The sequence below is a fragment of the Zea mays genome, chromosome 2, assembly GCF_902167145.1.
Source record: "Zea mays cultivar B73 chromosome 2, Zm-B73-REFERENCE-NAM-5.0, whole genome shotgun sequence".
NCBI lineage: Eukaryota > Viridiplantae > Streptophyta > Magnoliopsida > Poales > Poaceae > Zea > Zea mays.
Genome location: NC_050097.1, coordinates 53,900,848 through 53,922,356, shown reverse-complemented (window position 1 = coordinate 53,922,356; position 21,509 = coordinate 53,900,848). Strand labels below are relative to the sequence as shown.

Here is a 21,509-nt window from a genome sequence, read left to right as displayed (position 1 = left end):
TTCACTTTTGTTCGAGCAATCTATACGAATTCGGTAGAGACACTACTAGGAGCAGGCTGTTTAAATAAACTGAACCTGAACCAACCAAAATCGGAATAATTGCCAGCCAATTTGGTTCCCTATTTCAAAATCTGAGAAAATAAAATGCGTAGTCTGAAATATGTTTGGAACCAAGTCATTTAAACTCTCACAAATCCTAGACACTAGATATTTGCATTTAATTATTTAAAAAAGGAAATATCCATCTTCTCCGCGTCGTTTGCTGGGGATTTTTATTCCTTACTCAACCTTATCAATACGGCAGCTACAGTTGTTCATCTCTCCAGCCGTGATACTTCCTGCCGCGAGCTCATCTTCTCCTCCCCAGATTTTTCCCTCCCGCCGCTCAAGTGCTTGGATATCTCAAGCCGCCGCTCTGGTCTGGGATAAGATCCCGCTGCCCAGTCTGTCTTCTTCCCCCTGCGGCAGCTTCCGCGGCGTCCTGATGAATTCAGGGAAACCCAGTCGCAGGCGATAACTAGAGGATCGATCAGGTTCTGTTGCATCTGTTGTAAGGTGTACAACCTTAGGGGTATATGTTGGGTTCTCCATGGCGATGGACGCAACATTCAAAGTGTCAGCCTGTAGCGCTCTATGTTTTATCATGTACTCTATCTTTGCCTCTTTCTGCTTTGGTGTCTGATTATACAACCTAAGGTGTTCAAGCCTATACTCCCTCACGTCGATACCCGGTTCCCCAATGACACCAACAGAATCATGCACACTGCCTAGAATAAGGCATGTATAGGTTCAATTGCGTGACATCTGTTGTTTTTGCCTATTTTTAGTGAAGTGAATAGTCATGTACCTGGTGTCAGAAGGTGTGTCATTGCGACATAGTCGTTTGACTGGAATGTCTCATTCCGATGCAGCCAGTCGCTATCATCATCTGGATCCACGTTTACTTTTTTGTCACCATCTACGAAATATGAATACAATTACTTTACAATTGTAGGTGTAACACCCCTGGTGTTTATATTCTGCTCGACAACAAGTACGGATTTAAACACGTAATATCAGTGGATAAAACGTGTGCTAAATTTTAATCATCTTCGCCTATCGCGATTTTAAATATCGTATCTGTTTCGTTTGTCGCGAGTTTGACTTTGTTTTTAATCCATCCGGGCTCTTCCTAAATTTTCGTGATGTTTGGAACATCATTGTTCCGAAAATCGGTGTGTCCGGTGATTATTTAAAATTCATCGCTCGCGCGAATACGAATTCGGAAGCCCGAACCACTCGGATGATTTTTATCCTGGGCAAATTAGTCTAAACTCGACGACTAAAATATTATGTGCAAAATTTGAATTAATCGATTAAGGCAAATTAGAAACGTCCCTTAATTATTTCACTCTTGTTCGAGCAATCTATACGAATTCGGTAGAGACACTACTAGGAGCAGGCTGTTTAAATAAACTGAACCCGAACCAATCAAAATCGGAATAATTGGCAGCCAATTTGGTTCCCTATTTCAAAATCTGAGAAAATAAAATGCGTAGTCTGAAATATATTTGGAACCAAGTCATTTAAACTCTCACAAATCCTAGACACTAGATATTTGCATTTAATTATTTAAAAAAAGGAAATATCCATCTTCTCCGCGTCGTTTGCTGGGGATTTTTATTCCTTACTCAACCTTATCAATACGGCAGCTACAGGTGTTCATCTCTCCAGCCGTGATACTTCCTGCCGCGAGCTCATCTTCTCCTCCCCAGATTTTTCCCTCCCGCCGCTCAAGTGCTTGGATATCTCAAGCCGCCGCTCTGGTCTGGGATAAGATCCCGCTGCCCAGTCTGTCTTCTTCCCCCCTGCGGCAGCTTCCGCGGCGTCCGTCTCCTTGCTCGCGCCCTACTTCTCCCCAACCACGGCGCCCTCTGTTCCTTCCAGCCGGTCGACTCCCTCTGCAGTCATGCGCTCGCCCAGCTCCCTTGCCTCCCCCATGGCCAGCGCCCCCTTCAGCTCCTCTGCTCGGGTCTCCCTCCCATGGCGCCTCCCTCTGCCGGCCGCCAATCTTCCTGCTTGGATCTCGCCCAGCTCGATCTCTGCGTCTCCTGCTAGCCGCGAGCCCCTGCTCCCTGATTTCTCCTTGCTCGCTCCTGAGCCATGGAGTTCCTGCGCGCTCCCTCTGCTCTCTCTCCAGACCGCCGGCTCCAGCTCGTCGAGCTCCTCCTTGCTTCTCTCCACGGCGCTCGGCTGTTCCTACTCCCTCCCTTCACGCGCGATTCTCTGCTCTGTGCGCGCGGTATTTCTCCAGCATGCCGCGCCGTCCCTGCTCCTCCAGCTCGCCGCGCCCTGGATTCCATGGCTGCGCCCTGGGGTTTTGCACGGAGCTCTGCGCGCCCAGCCCCCTCCGTTCTCCTCCTCACCACGGAGCTTTCCCTCCAGCTCCTTCCTCTCCCTCTCGGTTCTCTGTTGGCCGATGCTCTGCTCGACCGCGCCCCCTGCTGCGCGCGCTCGTGCGCTCTGCGCTTTGCTCGCCGTCGCAGCCAGCGACGCCCCTGCTTCTCCCTCGTCCATGCCGCGGCGTCCTGCTCGCTCCCTGGTGTCGTGCGGGCGTGTCCTCGAGCTCCCCATGGCGGTCCTGTGCTCGCGTCGGCCCTAGCTTGGTCTCTCCCATGACGCGCGGCTTCCTGCGCGAGTTCTGTTGCGTCCAACTCCATCTCTTCCCCAGCTCGGCCGCCTGCTTCTCTCCGCTGCTTGTCGCGCCCAGCTGCAGCTCGCCGTGCCCTCACTGCTCCCTTCTCCTCCTCTGTCTGCCCAGTCTCCAAGCTCGCCGTCGAAGCTCTCCTGCCGCGCCCCTGGCTCGGCTCTGCGCGCCGCGCGCGCCGCTCCCCGAGCTCACCCAAATCAGACAGTGTCTCCCTCAGCTCGATTCCTGCCGTGCAGCTCTCCGGCTCACCGGCGTTTCACCCGTGCGCGCACGCTCTGGCCGAGTTCGGCCCTGTCTATTTCGCCGCGCTTGGTCTCTAACTCCCTGTGCACGCCGTTGCGAGCTCGTCAGCCACCGTTGCCTTGTCACAGAAACCCCAACCCCAACGCCGTCATCCATGGTCACGACCTTACCAAATGCGTTCGTCGCTTGGCCCTGTGTCGTCGTCGACCTTGTCCGCTGTCGCGTGCTCTTGTTCTTGATGCGCATCGCGCAGTAGTTAGGTCTCGCGTGCGTGGTTTTGAAGCTATGCGCGTTCGTCGTGCCGCGTCGTGTGCCGATATTCTCTCCCGACAGACCTCGCCGTCGACCATGTTCAAGTAATTGTTCGGCTCGTCGCATCCCGTCTATTCGATAAAACACCTAAATTCATAGACTGTCGACGCACTGCTGCCATACGCGGCTGTCTCTGTCACTTGCGTCAGCTCGCCAGACCTACAGCTCTACATACGTCACCCTCTCGTATCGTCGTCGAGCTTGTCGAACCTCGTTCTTCTCTGCTCGATCTCGTCGAACCCCGAATCCCGGACATTAGACAAAAATAAGCGAGGTCCTTGTGCATCGTTTATCAAGTGCTCGGTCGAAGATTTCAATCGAAGATCGTCGTCGATCCGTGCGTCAGCAAGAAATCCCAAAAATCGGGTGAAGACGAAGCTAGCAGCGCGATATTCCCCAAGCGCTCGATAAATTGCCTAGATCGGAAAATCGCTACCGATCACGCGGATTCGTGTCAGCTGTGGAAACAGTAAGCTGATAAATTATTCAAAATAGTTCGATCGTTGAATAAATTAATGTTTAGTGCGATGCTCATTAGGTGCTCGATAATTGCGTGAGTCACGAAACTCTCGTCAACTTCGCGATTCCTGCGATTATCAAGCCAGATTCAGTTTTAGCGAGTTATTTTGCTATTCTGATTAATTAGCTGAATTAGTGGACCGAGTAGAATTTTGGTAGGCATGTGTGTTGATAAAATATTTTAGTCACTTATAAAGATGTAGTTTAATTTATAAAGCAAGTGATAAGTTTAGAACTTAATTAATTAATTGATAAGTTGTGATTGGGCTAATTGTCTTTCATGTGTATAGTTTGTGGTTCGTGATGTTTGCGTTAGGTTCGATAAACGTGATTGTTGCGCTTAGTCGTACGTCGATAATTAGTGTCTCCGTATGAAATTGTTCAACGCCTCGCCGCTAGGTGTTTAATTCGCTATCATAAGCACTATTTAGGTTTGCGATATTCCTATCTATATGCATTCATGTGCATAATGCATTTCATTCAGGTACGTGAATTAATCACGTGATGCGGAAGACAACCCCAAGTAGACCCAGGATAATGCGGAGGTTGGACATCTCCACAAGACGACGTCGTCAGTCGGATCAACCTGAAGATGGATGGACGAAGCAAGTATCGGAACAAAGGCTGATCGTCAAGTGATCGACGTCTAACAAACACTAACCTAGTGTTTCTTCCAGGCAAGCCCCGGTGCATGCAACCCCTTCATTGTGTTTTTAAATAATTTTTGCACACTTTAAGTCTAGTGAAATGTGCATTAAGTTTATAGGAGTTGCTTGGAAACCCTTTGATGCATTGCCTTCCTTGAAATCCATACCTTTATAGATACTTCTGGTGAAGTATCAAAATATGATTTACAAAAATGCTTAGCCCTACTCAGATGTTGTGAATAGAGGTTGTCTTTTGCGTTAAGGCCTTGCTCAGGGGTTATCCTGAGGAAAGATGGCTTCTACCTGCAAGAATATTTTCATTGAGAGCGTGGTGGGATCTTACTGTAAAGTTCCCTGTGATGCTCTTTTCATCCTAAGGAACACAAACAATCCTAAGGGTGGAAATACTTAAATCGGGACTTGGGCTAGGAACAGGTGATGTTCTACCCAGGTTGATAAGGATTGAATGTGTATGTAGGCGTGCTGATCGAGGACCCTTTAACTGGTCACATGCCTCGTCATGGGTAAGCCTTGCCTCGGGCAGACTAAGGCCAGAATAAGATAACACGCAATGGGCGTGGAGCGGTGGCGAGAGTAGCGTGTACCCTCCGTGGCAAGAGTCTATACGGTGGTGTATCTGTGCTCTTTGTTGGCGTGAACCTGATCTGGTCTTAAGAACCCCGGTGGCGGGTTGACATATGCAAGGGTTAAGTGCTACATATGTCGTGTGATCGGAGATCCTCAGCTGAGTATAATCGATTCGGATCGCCGTACCTTCGCGGTTATGAAGACTTGGTCACTTCCCTACAACCTAAGTCAGGATGTGAACCTCAAGAATAAAAATGATGTTGTATTGATGAGATGGTGAAATTAGACTAGATGCAAACAGAGTTTATTAATATTTAATCTTGTGTTAAAACATTGAAAGTAAGGATTCACTTTAGTAAGCTATTTCTGCAAAAGTATCTAAGTTGATTCTTGCTAAAGCCTCTCCTTGATTCCCAATTTCAGCATACCCTTGAGATTCTTTTCTTTAGTCGGGTAAGTCTTGCTGAGTAATTCCATACTCAGGGTTTATTCCCTATTGTTTTTCAGGTTATAGTCTTGTGCTGCTGTTGATGGTGTTAAGTGCCAGTGGGCTCGGCCTTCTTATATAAGTATACCCCGTCTTTATCTTCTTATTGAGGATGGTCACTTGAGCTAGCATATATTTCAAACTTATACTTTTGTAATCACTCCGATAAAATAATGTAAAAAATTTGTAACCTGTAAAATTTGGTAATAAGATTTCCCGCTGCAAAAAAATGTTGTGTGTGTGATTGGTGTTACTTAATCCCGCGGTTCTGGTTGTAAGTGGTTTATCCGATGTCCTTGGGCAATCGGACGGATCCTGTTAAGTTATCTGGTGCACATGCATAGCTGTCTGAGGTCTTTGAGACAAGGACAGGTGCATGTGGGCCCAATAACTTGGGAGGTTCTGCCACAGTAGGTTTATGAACAGACATTTTTAATTTAAATTTGACGGGTTTCATCACACCCTGAAACATTGGGCATCACATTTTGTCCCTTATTTCGTTGACGCATTTGACGACACTTGTTATTGTACTCTGTTGGGGGCCTTCACAATGCCGCCTAAGAAGACAACAGCGCCAGGGGTTGCTCTACAACCACTGGACACAAACCAGGAGACACTCTCCCTGCGAGAAGCTAGGAGCCAGAAGAGAAAGGCTACCATCTCGACACCTTAGGAGGAGGAGTTGGATCAGGAGATCAGGGATCTAGAAGCCATTCACCAGCAAGTACAAAGGAAGAAGGAAAAGATGCTTCGGCTGGCTAAACTTCAGAGGAAGATTGATGGAGCAGCTGAGGAAATACGTCATCTCACTCAGGATGACCAAGACCGAAGGCCCCAACACAGGGAGCTTCGTCAAGAGAGCCCAATCAATGAAGATGAATGGTACGACGATTTTCATCATGGTAACTTTGCTTTTGATGATGCTTCTCCTCTAGCAGCAGAGTTGCAAGCTACCCCATAGCCACCATCTTACAAGCTACCTCAGCTCCCCATGTACGATGGGCATTCAGATCCGAAGTAGTTCTTGATGAGCTACGAGGCCACCATATCCTCGTATGGGGGCAATACTGCTGTCATGGCAAGTCTGTCTTAGACATGGTATTCTTCTCTTCGGCCAGGGACAGTTACATCGTGGCCAAAGCTAAAGGATATGCTAGTCACCAGCTTCCAGGCTTTCACACAAAGCCAGTCACTACCCAAGTTATGTTCCAGTGCACACAGGACCATGAGGAGTACCTGCAGGCGTACGTTCGAAGGTTCTTGCGACTGAGAGCTCAAGCGCCTATAGTGCCCAATGAGATTGTCATTGAGGTCATGATCAAGGGGCTCCGACCAGGACCCATAGATCAATATTTTGCAAGGAAGCCACCACAGACCTTGGAGAAATTTCTCCAGAAGATGGATGAATACATCCGAGCTGACAATGACTTCCACCAAAGAAGGGAGGAATCATATAGATATTATGAGATGACTAGGGGCTTCAGAGGAAGACTTCATCCCAGGCATATCAAAACAATCCACAATCCTAATGCAAACGATGACAGAGCCAATAACGCTCGGAGCAGTCAGCATAGCTCATAGTCTTCGGGCATGCAACAAACTTCCTACAGGCCACCAGTCCCGAGAGGCAGAGGGGTGAGAAGCTTCGGAGGAAGGTATGATAATCAGCCCAGGAAACTGTTCTGCCTACTCTGTGGCGAAGATAAGGGACACACCACAAGGACGTGCCAAGTCATGATCCAGAAGCAGAAGGAAATCACTGAAGCCGAAGTAGGTCCTACATACTGCTTCGTGCTACTCTCTGTATATTCCGTAGTACGTCGGCAATCAACAGCTCATAGCTTTTGTTGCTTCGGCAAGTCATTCTTAAGATTCCTAGGCCTAGTTGCCACCACCATCGCCACTACCGACTGCCCCGACTCTCAATCAACAGCCAGAAGGGCATCGCTAGGCTCTGCAACAACGTTACCTTCGGGAGGAGTCCGAAGCTCGCGCAGTCAATAATACTGTGCCTGAGTCGAGGCATATCTACTGAAGGTGGCACAACGAAGAGCGATTTAATCCAATGTATTTTTACTTTTTGTCATTATGTTTTTCTCTAAAAAGACAATACAAGAAGGTTTAACCTTCAGTCTGATCTAATAAGACTGTGGTTACACCATCGAGTGTAACAGTAATGGCGCACAAACCTCCAAAGTCGTTCCTAAAGGAATGTAGAGTAAGTCACGAAGCTCCGAAGTCGTTCCTAAGGGAATGTAGAGCTTAAATGCCACCTAAGTAAAAGGTGAAGAAGCTCCAAAGTCGTTCCTAAGGGGATGCAGAGATTAGCTCCGAAGTCATTCCTAAGGGAATGCAGAGCTGTAATACCACCTAAATTAAAGGTTAAGAGACTCCAAAGTCGTTCCTAAGGGGATACAGAGTCTGGGTATGTATTCGTGTGGATTTTTACCTTCGGCACAAACATCATCCTGCATCATACCATCACATCATATCGCATAACATCGCATCATACATCATTTTGCACCGACAAAAAGCCATGGAGAAGCAAGGAAAAGTTTCTTCTTTGAAAATATTTGTCGGACCATGAAAGAACATGTTGTAGCACAAGATATGCCTCCAGCAGATATATTTTTACACAGGAGAACCTTCATTAGTAGTATTACTGCGCAACAACCATAAATCAATAGAAGGGAAATCTCTTTCTTCGTGAAGCATGAAAAGAAGGGAAGGTGTTTTTTCGCCAACGGCTCAAAAACGGTATGTACGAAGGTTTCATGCATCACAAAGAAATACATTACATTAACATACATACAAAAACTTGATGTTTGGTTCTTACAAAAGACGAAAGCTATATACAAGCACTAAGCTCTCTAATATACAAAGTTTTAGTCTTCTTTCAACACTTTCTCAGCGGCTTCATTTAGCAGCTTGTCGACAGCTTCGTCAACAGCTTCATTAGCAATTCTTATCATATCTAGTGCTTCCTTCATGGCCGGGTCAGCTTGGGGTTATACGGCTCCGGTGGAGGTGAAAGTTCAGCTACATCACAAAATTTATTTGTTAATTCCGAGCTGAAAACAAATTCCAAAGCTAAAACTCAGCAAAAGTACCTATAAGCCTTGCACGATCGGTAGCTTCTTCAGCTCGTTTAGCTTCTTCTTGGGCGTCATGAGATTCTTTTTCATTTTTTCTAATTGCTTCATCAGCTATCTCACGGTCGCCCTTCATCCACACCTTGGAGTAAAATCTCCCGCCTAGCGCAGAAGCTTCGGCCGAAGGGTCTTTGATGTCACCCGCCGAGAAAACAAATCCTGGCTGAACTACAGCCTTAGCATGTTCGCAACTAGCTTTCTCTAAGATCGACGTGGCCCCTGTGCACCAGCGAAGGCTTAGAAGTCTCCTCAGTCATTTAAAATTTCATCAAAGGCTTCGACTTCTTTGCTGATCCACAGGACAATTCCATCAGGGTCGCCACGGATGAATTTTTGCTCAGTAGAATATGCCTCAACTCTAGCAAAGCTGCCCTTCAACTTCTTAGCACATTTCAAGGATATTTTATAACATTTCTCTTTTGAAGCACGAAGCTCATCGCAGTTCTTTTGAGCTCTAGACCTTTCGATCTCGCAAATTTCATGCTTCACTGCTTCGACTTCAAATTTTCAACAGCTTCAACAACTTTCTTTTTCAGCTCCTCCACTTCGGTTTTGTGAGCTTTGGCTTGTGCAGCAAGGCTAGCCTCGCTAGATTTTAGCTTTTCCACTAAGGAAAGTAATATCCTATCCTTCTCAAGAGCTTCGTTTCTCAATGATATAACTTCTGAACGAAGGTTCCCAAGAGCTATTTTGCAGCTCTCATCCTCTGCATCTTTTTGAGCCTTTAAAGCCTTGCTTAGAATCAAGCCCTGAAAAATGATGAATGAGCATGAAATAAGGGTAAGAAAACCCATAGAAATGTTTCATTATAGAATGACAAACCAAAACATACACACCTTCAGGCTGTTGTAAGCGAGGTTGTCTGCAAGCTGATCCTTCGACATCACAGATAAGCCTAGTTCAAGCTTTAGATAGCCTGTATTGTCCGCCATTTCCCGATAGACATTTATCTCTTTATTGTCTAGCAAACAATAAAGGAAATCATCTTTGTCATCGCCACCATACACCAAGGACCCTCAGGGGTACTTCAGATCCTTGGCATAATGTTGCACTTCGGCAAGTTGCTCTTCTGATAATTGCTTCCCCGAAGCATGTCACACAATGAATTTCAGCTCTTTGGTAGGTGCTTTAGGAGCAGGAGATTTGGATTTCTCAGAAGCACCCTCTTTCTCCAGGATTATTGGTACGCTTTTCAAAGATCTAGCTTCGGCAGGAACTTCTGAGGGTCTAGCTTCAGAAATAGTCTGCGCCATTCCGGCCTCGTCAGATTTCTTTGAAACTTTAGCCTCCGTCCTAGGCGCTTCGACAGAAGCAAGAGTTGATGTTTTCATAGACTCCATTATAGCATCTAGCACATTAGTCATTCTCCTTTTTCTTGGAGTTGCTGCGGGGATGTTTGGCGGCTTCGGCAGTTCCATTGCGCATGGTGGACTCAGTGCCTTCGACTGCTATGATGTTTTCTCCACTTTCGGCTCTTCTGTCACATTTGTCCTAGCTTTGACTGGCACAAAGCGACTTGGTTGAGAGATAGGAGTGGCCCCCTCAATTAGCTTCGGCACGACGGCCGTTTCAATGCGCCTAGGTCGACGCGTCAAAACTTTAACCTTTTTTGACCTCGACGCGCTAGAAGTCGTCAAGGTAGCAGCTTTCCTCTTCTTCCCTTGCTTCCACGAAGGATAACAGTAGTCTGGGTACACAAACCCGATGACATCAAACACCCTATTCAATCTCTTTTTGCCCCAAGCACCGAAAGCAGTTGTCATAGCTTCATCTTCGGCCTTCGAGTATGCTCCAAGTAGCTCGTCGCTGGTTGCCTCTATAGCATCCAGCCAGTCATCATTTGGTTCATCAAATTGGCTCCTGTATCTAAAGGTATACTTTAGATAAACCAAACCATTTTGGCTGGAGCCAACGACAGCCTCCTTCGGCATTTCCCATCCATGTGCAAGCGGCCACACTCTATAAGCAATATGTTCTTGGACCAAGTCTCTTGTGCCGATGTAAGTACACACTGTATTAAAAGCTACTTGGCACGCTTGCACGTCATTTCCAAGTACAATAATTGGCCTCATGATGCCGAAGCGAGACCATATAGGGCGCTGAATAACTCTTTTTATATCTTCCCTTTCACTCAGATCAACCTTCACATAGAACCATTCTTGCATCCAAGAGCCTGGCCACTTTTTCCGAAATGTTGGCATAGGATAGCTGGCCTCGACGCGATGCACGAAGCTGTAGCAGCCAAAATTGTTGTGATACTGCTCTTTCCCAGTCGCCTTCGTCTGATATGATAGCTCGTGCATATTGCAGAAACACCTGGCATCTGGCTATAAACCTTGCTCCTCATGGCCCATATAAAAACCCCTATTTTGATAATAGCTTCAGGGGTAAGTTGGTGAAGAAAAATTTCAAAAGTTTTCAGAACTTCGACCAACATTTTGTCTAGCAGGAACTGAAGTCCGGCTTTCATAAAGCTTCTGAAAATCACCACTTCGTCAGCTTCAGGAAGAGGAACATTATTCTCCCCTCTGGCTAACATGATTGAAATATCATGAAAGTATCTCCCCCTCATTGCTTCGATCTGCCCTTGTTTAATAGTTGACTTTCCGAAAACAACATGGCTCAGTCTCCATGGCCGATCTTCGACATCTTCATTTCCACTTTCCACATCGAAACTCTCACTATCGCTCGAGTTTTTAGATATTCCAGCCAACATCTCATTGGTGATCTTCTCCATGTTGGTTTTCTCCATGGCTTCGTAAAATCCGGCCAGCGTCGGGTCAACGATCTTCTTCTCCCCAACCATTCAGACAATGATCGCTAAAATGCCGAAGCTCAAAATTCAATTAAACTCGACGAAGCAAGGAAGGTTAAAATGGCAAACACAATGCAAACAGCTAAAATAGCACGGAAATACTCACAACACAGGCTTCTATTTATATACTCAGAGCCCCACAGATTGGTGGGTCCCGCAAGTTAGTGTAATTCGCTATTCTAGCGAAGGGAAGGTGTTTTTTTGGACCTTTGGCTAAAGGCCTTCGTTCACATTGCAGTCTAAATTTGTTACAAAGAAATAAATCAATACTGCGAGGGGCTACTGTTGGGGGCCTTCTTCCCCCAAAGGTCCTAAAAATATGACTGACCATATGTTTTTAGTATGACATGGATTATTACAGGGGACTTCGGCTTTAAGATGAAGGTTTTCTCTTATATAACAAGATGAAGATATAGCCCGAAGGTGATAAGAATGGACGACGAAGCTGTAGCCAAAGAGCTTCGGTTTTGATGTGATGACAAAGACCAAGTATGATGATGACTGAAAAGGAACAAAGACCTCTCAGTCCTTAAAGTTTTGTGTTATGGTAATAGATGAATGTCAGGGACATGAATGTAATTTTATCTAGGCTGCGTCCCATGCCAATAAATAGATGAACAGTAACATTGTACTATTCACGTCGGATTGTATTTACTCTTTCGCATCCATACCTTCGAGCAAGCCAAAGGTATCAATGTAATGTTAATCCTATTAATATTTGTATATGGAATACAAATGTGAATGGATTAATAAGATGTAATTATTGTCTTCATTCTTATGCATTCTTATTTGCATGTTAAATGTTGAAGGTGTGTCCTTCTTGACCTTCGCCTGATGAGCATTATGCCCAAAAGGAGATAATGCTTCGGAAGACGAAGGTCCCTAACCTTTAACAATCGTGTTGCCTTGTTCTTGATTCGCAGTATTTAAGAACAAGTGACCAACATACTCATTCATTTGTTCAACCGACATTGTTGCACGCCTTTCTCTATCCCTTTGCATCTTTCGTTCGATAGAATTACCAGCCGATGGAGTGTTTTTAATAGGACCTACCATAATCATCCTAGCATTAGCCAAATAAACGGTGGTACAAAAGGCAACAACAATTCAATGAAAATTATGTAGGGACATGTAGGTATAACAATTAAAAAATTTAAATTTGCATCACCTATATATGACTCAGACTTTATCGGTACTCATTTATTTCGTTGACGTGCTTCACGGCGCTTCCTATTTTTCTCATTCTTTTGTTCAATGTACATCGTAGCATATCTTTCATTATCCCTTTGCCTCTTACGCTCATTAGCATCGACTATTGGTCCAATCGAGTTTGATCCATTTTGATCACCTACTAACTTTTGTATTAGTGAACACATACTTATTAAGTTTCAATCATTAATTGACACATGTGAACAAACTTTTACCTGTGATGCTTGTGTTTTAGATGTCTATGAATGGTGTGCGACCAGCATTATGCCCCATTAGATTCGTTTCTATTGGTTCTTCATTTTCACATCAGGAAATCTGCTAGTTGAGAATGGGCTAGTTTAGTTAGTTTCACACATAGACTGATTAGCATATTGTCAACAGGTATCAATTTGCACATATTTTTTTACGAGAAACCAATTTGATGTTGTCACACATTTTTACATGATTTATATAGATCTCAAGCACACCAAGGTTCAAAGAATGTTGTAACATAACAATCAGGTTCATAGTGAGATACCAAATATCAGTGTCTGATGTGTTCTTTTTGGTCTTCCCAATTTACTTTTGAGAAGAAAATATTACATTTTCTTTTTATTACAATGCATTGACATGTGGTAAGTTTTTTTAGTCGTTCCGTCTTACAAACCATTGCACTCGTTTTTTATTTCTATGGAATGTTTTTGTTCGTCTCCATATTTTGTAACAATTTTTCAGCGCAATTTCGAATGTATGGGCAAGGTATGATAAAGTAATACGTATGTATGAAGAGCGAAGCTATGATTTTTATTTCATACATAATCCAGACCAGGCTACAAATCATTGTTACTATTGATTTGATACATAATTATGAAATCCTCACTATATAACAAGCTAGGACACGTTTGAATTTGGTATTACGGTTGCCAAATAAGCTCGTCTTCTCTCTAGATATCTGTTGATTAAATAAGTCTTTGGATTTTGGATCAAGGAGCGTCGAATTGCTGCAATTTAGTAAATGATATGTAAGAACATGATTACTTAATTATAAATTTTAACTTATTGCAAGAACCACTCACTCTAGAGCCGATGTGTCGTGTGATGATCTGGATCAAAATGAACGGTGTTATGGTCCGAGGTTTGCAAGCATCCTATTGTTATAAAGTATAGTATAGAATTTAGAATTATTAATAACCATAATAAATGAGTACATGTCGAAAGATTTTAGGTATAGTAGAAATTACTGTGTAGCTTGTTACGACGTAGCATAGTTCCGATAATTATGCTTTTGTTATCTCTAGCTAACACCCACCGTAAAGCATTTCTTTGCAACAGGTCAGGCCATATTTCCACGACGATTATACCCCACCTATAAATAAAGGATTTATTGTTTAAATAGAACCTAATTTTTTTTATTTTTTCTGAAAAAATGTAGTAGGGATTAGTGACCTGAAATCCATTAATATGGCCTCTCTGTACGACCTTCCACCGATGTGCTCTAATGGCGCCAAATGAATTACTATTCCAATTACATCTGAGCCACTCACATGTTAAATTTGAATAATTTATATGGTTTAGTCGGTATAAGTATAATACATAAAGAAAGACAGGTCATTACCTACAAACCTCTTATGAGGTTGTTCGATGACCTCATAAAATGGCATAAGATGTTTTGGATACGGTGGGAACTGAATTAGCATGTTGAATGGCTCCACAACAGTATGTGTTGGCAGTGTCAATTCTAGGCTATGTTGAAAATTCCGAAATTGCCATGCCCCCTAGTTTACACAGAAGGCCACTCCATACAATTTATATGTAGATCCTTGTTGGAGTAAGGTATCAAATCGCTGGACATTGTCATGGTATGAAATTGCTTCAATTTTTGGTCCCTAGACATTTTAGGATGCAGATAGTATGAGTATATATATTTAACTGAAATTGTTGGTTAGTGTGTGTTCTTTAATGTTAGTTGAAGTGACTCACAGTGATGTCTTGCAGAATGAAATGTTGGCTATCATGGCGTCTAGAAAACTTAACGACTATTGTCACATAGACACTCTTTATTTTTGGTAAACCAATGGCTTCAACGTCATCAAATAACACGAAACTACATGAAACACGACCTTTGTATGAGGCGGCCCATGCATATAGGTGTGACAAGTTTAGTGTGTACTTACGGAGACTCTAGAGGAAAGGGAGATACGACTGCAACCGTCCTAGTTTGGTTAAGTGTAGATGGTGCCATTGATCTTTTAGTATCGACAATATATCGATCATAGCACCATTAAAAGAACCATAAAATAATGAGAAGGATTAAATAGCTGCTCACAAATAACACAAAGATACCATAAGATGCATATACAATAAATATCATATTTACAAGGTTCTTTATTTAGTACAATCTGGTTATCCTAGATTTACCATTAAAAGTTAGATTTGATCTAGCTAGCTTCAGTTGGGAAGTGATTGTACAAGTAAAATAAAAAAATCTTATTAGAACTACAAGTAAAAAAACTGGTGCATTTTAGATGTGTCCGTACAAGTAAAAAAATTGTAGATGTGCTTCTACAGTTGGGAAGTGTTTTGTAGCTGCTTCTCTTAAGTTTAGCCAAGGAAACTCAATTGGTATCAACAAGTTGGGAGCACTGTCGCTGAAGTCAGAGGCTGGCCAAAATGGCAATGCCAAACTAAGCTCATATGCCAATCTCTACAATTGAAGTTACCCTAGCAGTCTACTTTCTGTTTGGCTAAACCAATGGCTGCTTTTACTGTTTACTTACTGGATGTTGCCAATAAGTTTATCAATGTATTACAGTTATTTACATCAGTTAGCTCAATGTTGCAAGATAACACCAGTTGCCTATAATTATCTGTAGGTTTAATGAGGGTAAGATGGGAAGCCCTTTTTGGTTATAACTCTGTGGATAAAATAGGTGGTGATGTTCAGATACTTGAACCTAAGAAGGCACCAAACCTTGAGATATCATTAAGGGATTTTGTATGAACCAGCTGGGTTGTGTTTGTACAAGTAAATAAAACAACAACACATAATTTGAACACATCAACATTCATGTAGCCAAAAAGAAAGTTTTGTCTGATCAGATGTGTTTGTACAAGTTAAAAAACACAAATTGGATGCTCATGGTTTCCAAAAGCGTGCGATGAAAACCGGTGTAATTATTAAATGCACACAAAATAGTAAGCAAGATGTAATGGTAAAGTAAGACAGGACATGATTAGAGGTAGGATCAATGGATAAAAAATGGAATGGTGAATTAAGTTGGTTGTTACCTAGCCGACTTAAGTTAGTCGTTTATAAAGGTACTGTTGAATACAAAGCCTGAGGTTCCTTTTGACATCGATCTCTCTTGTAACTAGATTCGAGAGGGAAGGTAATCCAGTTCACCTATCATAATGAAAAGGATGTTATTAGTCCAAAACACTAATATGTACTAGGAGAATGCAAGGAATTTTAACTGTAATCATTGCCCATTTTGAGAGGATTTCATCAGCATTATAATTACAAATAAATAAAATAACACAATATGCAAAGAACAGCTCAATTATTTGTATGAACGAGAAGGTTCGACCATGGCTGGTCATGGTTATGCATGGTCATGAACTGGTACACACTATGAACTAATAGATAAACATAGCTCATGCACAGACATTCTATTTTTGAGAACTTAATTACAGTAAAGGGAGAACTTAATTTACATTTTTAGATCTAGGATGAGAACTTAATTTACATTTGCAGATCGATAAAAGATTGCAGTAAAGGGAGTTTTATTAGTCCAAAACACTAATATGTACGAGGAGAATGCCAGGAATTTTAACTATATTCATTGGAGGCAAGGATTTGTAATCATTTTGAGAGGATTTCTGCAGCATTATAAATAAATAAAAGAACACAATATACAGAGAACAGGTCAGGTATTTTTGAATTTTAAAAAATCACAATATGAATACAAAGCATAACTAAGCACACTATGAACTAATATGGAAACACAGCTACAGTTTTCCCCTAGCAACATAAACTAACTAATTGCATGGTCATGAACTGGTACACACTATGAACTAATAGATAAACATAGCTAGAATTTTGAAAGCTCTCTTATGGGTTTTGGTGGTTTGGATGACAACCCAATTATAGGACTAACAAGTGTGCTAAGTGTTGAACAGGTGCTTAATGCAAAGCTAACAGGGTCAACACAAGTGAACAAGTGTGATGGTCCAAAGACTGGATTATCTATAAATAATGGACAACACAAGTAAGATGGACATTGCTTAAGTGAGACTCGGTGTGCGTAACTCAGAGACAACCGATCAAGCCAAGGATGGAGGCAAGAAGAGCTTCAAGGTACCGAGTGCACGGGAGAGGTCAAGGAGACCAGGAACCCAAAGCCAGGGGTGAAGAAGAAGACTTGCAAAGTTAAGGTTGATCGAGTTAAGAAGAGTTATGGTGCATCAAGGATCACTACATAAGGACATGACTTACAACCAATGAGGTAACATCTACAGTTATGTGGTGTAAGTCATAAGGCTCAAGATCAAGCTTGAGAAGTGAAAGTCGCCTAGAGGGGGTGAATAGGTGGAATCTGAAATTTATAACTTAAAACACAATCTATAAGCCGGGGTTAGCGTTAGAATAAAATCTGAGTCCGAGAGAGAGGGCGAAAACAAATCAACCAAGAAATAAAGCGGATGGCACGAGGATTTGTTTTACCGAGGTTCGGTTCTTGAGAACCTAGTCCCCGTTGAGGTGGTCAAAAAGACCGGGTCTCTTTCAACCCTTTTCCTCTCTCAAACTGTCACTTAGACCGAGTGAGCTTTCTCCTCAATCAAACAGGTCACTTAGACCCCACAAGGACCACCACAAACTTAGTGTCTCTTGATTTGATTACAAGTCATTTAGAGAACAAGAATGAGGAAGAAGAAAGCGATCAAAGAACAAGAGCTCAAAGAACACGAGCAAAAACACTCTCTCTAGTCACTAGGTGTTTAGAGTGAATTTGAGACTTGAAGAGGCTTTGATTCTATTGAATTGTGTCTAATATTGAATGCACTAGCTCTTGTATTGAATGTGGAGTGCTGGAAACTTGGATGCTTGGAGTGGTGGTGGTTGGGGAGTATTTATAGCCCCCAACCACCAAAACAGTCGTTGGGGATGACTACAGTCGATGGGCGCACCGGACTGTCCGGTGTGCCAGCCACGTCACCCAACCGTTAGGGTTCTGACACAGTCGATCGTTGGGGCGCTGACTTCTGGTGGCACCGGACAGTCCGGTGCATCTCTGACTTATGCTCTGACGTCTGTTGTGAACTATAGCGCTGTCAAGGCACTGTGCAGTCGACCGTTGCGCTGGAGAGTCGTTGCTCTGCTGGTGCACCGGACAGTCCGGTGGCACACCGAACAGTCCGGTGAATTATAGGAGCGACTCCAGAAGAAACCTGAGAGTTGAGAGTTGGACGTTGTACGGTCCTGGTGCACCGAACATTGTCCGGTGGCACACCGGACAGTCCGGTGCGCCAGACCAGAGCACTCTCAAGGTTCTTGCTCCTTTGAATTTGAACCCTATCTTTTATCTTCTATTAGTTTGTGTTGAACCTATATGCACATGTAGAACATATAATCTAGAGCAAATTAGTTAGTCCAATATTTGTGTTGGGCATTCAACCACCAAAATCATTTATGGAAAAGGTTTGACCCTATTTCCCTTTCAATCTCCCCCTTTTTGGTGATTGATGCCAACACAAACCAAAGCAAGTATATAAGTGCAGAATTGAACTAGTTAGCATAATGTAAGTGCATAGGTTACTTAGAATTAAACCAATTTATAATTTTTCTAGATATGCATGGTTTGCTTTCTTTTATTTAACATTTTGGACCACACTTGCACCACTTGTTTTGTTTTTGCAAATTCTTTTGGAAAATCTTTTCAAAGTCTTTTGCAAATAGTGAAAAGCATATGAATAAGATTGTAAGAAGCATTTTCAAGATTTGAAATTTTTTCCCCTTTTTCAAATGCTTTTCCTTTGACTAAAAAAACTCTCCCTGAATGGAATTCTCCTCTTAGTGTTCAAGAGGGTTTTACCAATTTTTGAAAATACTAATTGAAAAAGATCAAACACATTTAAAGTATCAATTTTGAAAACTTCTTCTAAATTTTGGTGGTGGTGTTGTCCTTTTGCTTTGGGCTAATACTTTCTCCCCCTTTGGCATTAATCGCCAAAAACAGAGACATTTGAGAGCCCTTTAAATATGTTCTCCCCCATTGGTACAAGGAAATATGAGTGAAAAGATTATACCAATGTGAAGTTCGGTGGAGTAACGAAAGGTAAACGATACCGGTAGAGTGGAGTGGAAGCCTTGTCTTCGTCGAGTACTCCATTTCCCTTTCAATCTATGACTTAGCCTAAAGAACACACTTGGAAACACATTAGTCATAGCAAATGAAAGAGATGTGATCAAAGGTATATAAATGAGCTATGTGTGCAATGTTTCAATCAAAGTTCCGAGAATCAAGTATATTTAGCTCATTCCTAAGTTTGCAAAAGGTTTTCTTATCTAATGGCTTGGTAAAGATATCGGCTAACTGATCTTTGGTGTTTATATAAGCAATCTCGATATCCCCCTTTGTTGGTGATCCCTCAGAAAGTGATACTGAATGTCTATGTGATTAGTGCGACTGTGTTCAACGGGATTATCCGCCATGCGGATTGCACTCTCATTGTCACATAGGAGAGGGACTTTGCTCAATTTGTAGCCATAGTCCCTGAGGGTTTGCCTCATCCAAAGTAATTGCGCACAACAATGGCATGTTGCAATATACTCAGCTTCGGCGGTAGAAAGAGCTACTGAGTTTTGTTTCTTTGAAGCCCAAGACACCACGGATCTCCCCGAAAACTGACAATTCCCTGATGTGCTCTTCCTAGCAATTTTACACCCTGCCCAATCGGCATCGGAATAACCTATTAAATCAAAGGTGGATCCCTTGGGGTACCAAAGCCCAAACTTAGGAGTATAAACTAAATACCCCATGATTCTTTTCAGGGCCCTAAGGTGAACTTCCTTAGGATCGGCTTGGAACCTTGCACACATGCATACTGAAAGCATAATATCCGGTCGAGATGCACATAAGTAGAGTAAAGATCCTATCATCGACCGGTATACCTTTTGATCTACGGATTTACCTCCCGTGTCGAGGTCGAGATGCCCATTGGTTCCTGTTGGGGGCCTTCGTCTTCCGAAGGTCCTAAAACATGATTTAACAATGTCTTCCAAGTGTGACATATGAGCAGGTACCTTCGGACTCGGGTTAAAAGCGTACACAATGTGAAGAACATGGTCGTGACGAAGGCTGGTGTTGCTCCGAAGCTACGCGCGAGGGAGCTTTGGCTAAGTGGCGGAAAAAGGAACCGACCTAGCTATTTAGTCCTCGTTGGTTTATCCATGAGTCAATAATAAATATAAAGAGCATGAATGTAAATTTACACAGGTTGCGCCCTGTGCCTATAAATAGATGAACAGTACCCCCGTACTGTTCACGCTGACTTGTACTCGCTTGTGCGTCACGCTTGTACTTTTACATTCTATCAAGCCGAAGGTACATTTATAATTCAATATTGTTTCTGTCTTTCCATGATAATATAATGAGAATGAATTAATAATGTTATATGATTGTTTATGTTGTCTCCTACATTTTATATGCTTCTTCTTTTATTAACATATACCGCGGTGATGAAGGTATGTCCTTCATGACCTTCGTCTGAAGATTACTATATCCTAAAGGAAATAACGCTTCAAAGGACGAAGGGCATTAACATTTAACATTTCTGTGTTGCCTTGTTCTTAATTCATAGCATTTAAGAACAAGTCCCCAGCATTGGCGCCCACCTCTGGTGAACTCATTCGACCACCTTCGGCAAGCCTGACCTTCGTCATGCCGCCGAAGAAAGCTTCAGCGCCAGGGGCTGCTGCGCTGCAGCCACTGGACACAAATCAAGAAACTCTCTCACCGAGAGGCTCGAAGCCAGAAGAGAAAAGCCACTAGTCCAACACTCCAGGAGGAGGAGTTGGACCAAGAAATCAGGGACATGGAAATCATCCATCAACAAGTGCAAAGGAAGAAGGAGAAGATGGCGCGGCTGGCTAATCTTCAAAGGAAGATCGACGAAGCTACTGAAGAAGTGCGTCATCTTGTTCAAGATGAACAAGACCGAAGGCCCCAGCAAAGGGAGCTTCATCAAGAAGGCTTATTCAATAAAGATGGATGGTATGATTATTTTAATCATGATACCTTTACTTTTGATGATGCTTCTCCCTTGGCAGCAGAACTGCAGGCTACCCCATGGCTCCCATCATACAAGCCACCTCAGCTTCCCATGTATGATGGGCATTCAGATCCAAAGAAGTTTCTGATGAGTTACGAAGCAACTATAGCTTCGTACGGGGGCAATACCACAGTCATGGCGAAGTCCTTCGTCATGGCAGTCTAGAACGTAGCCCAGACATGGTATTCTTCTCTTCGGCCATGAACTATCACGTCGTGGCAGAAGCTCAAGGACATGCTGGTTACCAGTTTCCATGGCTTTCAAACGAAGCCAGTCACAGCTCAGGCTCTGTTCCAGTGCATGCAAGACCATGAAGAATACATTCAGGCATATGTCTGAAGGTTCTTGCAACTGAGGGCACAAAAGCGCCTATAGTGCCCAATGAAATTGTCATTGAGGCCATGATCAAGGGTCTTCGGCCAGGACCTACTGCTCAGTATTTTGCCAGAAAGCCCCCACAGACTCTGGAGAAGTTGCTTCAGAAGATGGATGAGTACATCCGGGCTGACAACGACTTCCGCCAAAGAAGGGAGGAAGC

The 21,509-nt window shown here is 43.1% G+C and overlaps 1 protein-coding gene and 1 pseudogene across 1 annotated transcript; one reads left to right on the top strand and one right to left on the bottom strand.

The window, feature by feature from the left end:
• The first annotated feature begins 1,896 nt into the window (after window positions 1-1,896).
• On the top strand, window positions 1,897-4,032 carry LOC100381932 (uncharacterized). Its single transcript, NM_001174707.1, has one exon. It carries the CDS (start codon window positions 2,295-2,297, stop codon window positions 3,186-3,188), a length of 894 nt encoding a protein of 297 aa, NP_001168178.1. The 5' UTR covers window positions 1,897-2,294; the 3' UTR covers window positions 3,189-4,032.
• Window positions 4,033-5,922: 1,890 nt separating this feature from the next.
• On the bottom strand, window positions 5,923-12,934 carry LOC109944505 (uncharacterized; annotated as a pseudogene).
• Window positions 12,935-21,509: the final 8,575 nt, after the last annotated feature.

Coding starts and splice junctions, on each gene's coding strand:
- LOC100381932 (NM_001174707.1), top strand. CDS start 2,295: ATGCCGCGCCGTCCCTGCTCCTCCAGCTCGCCGCGCCCTGGATTCCAT.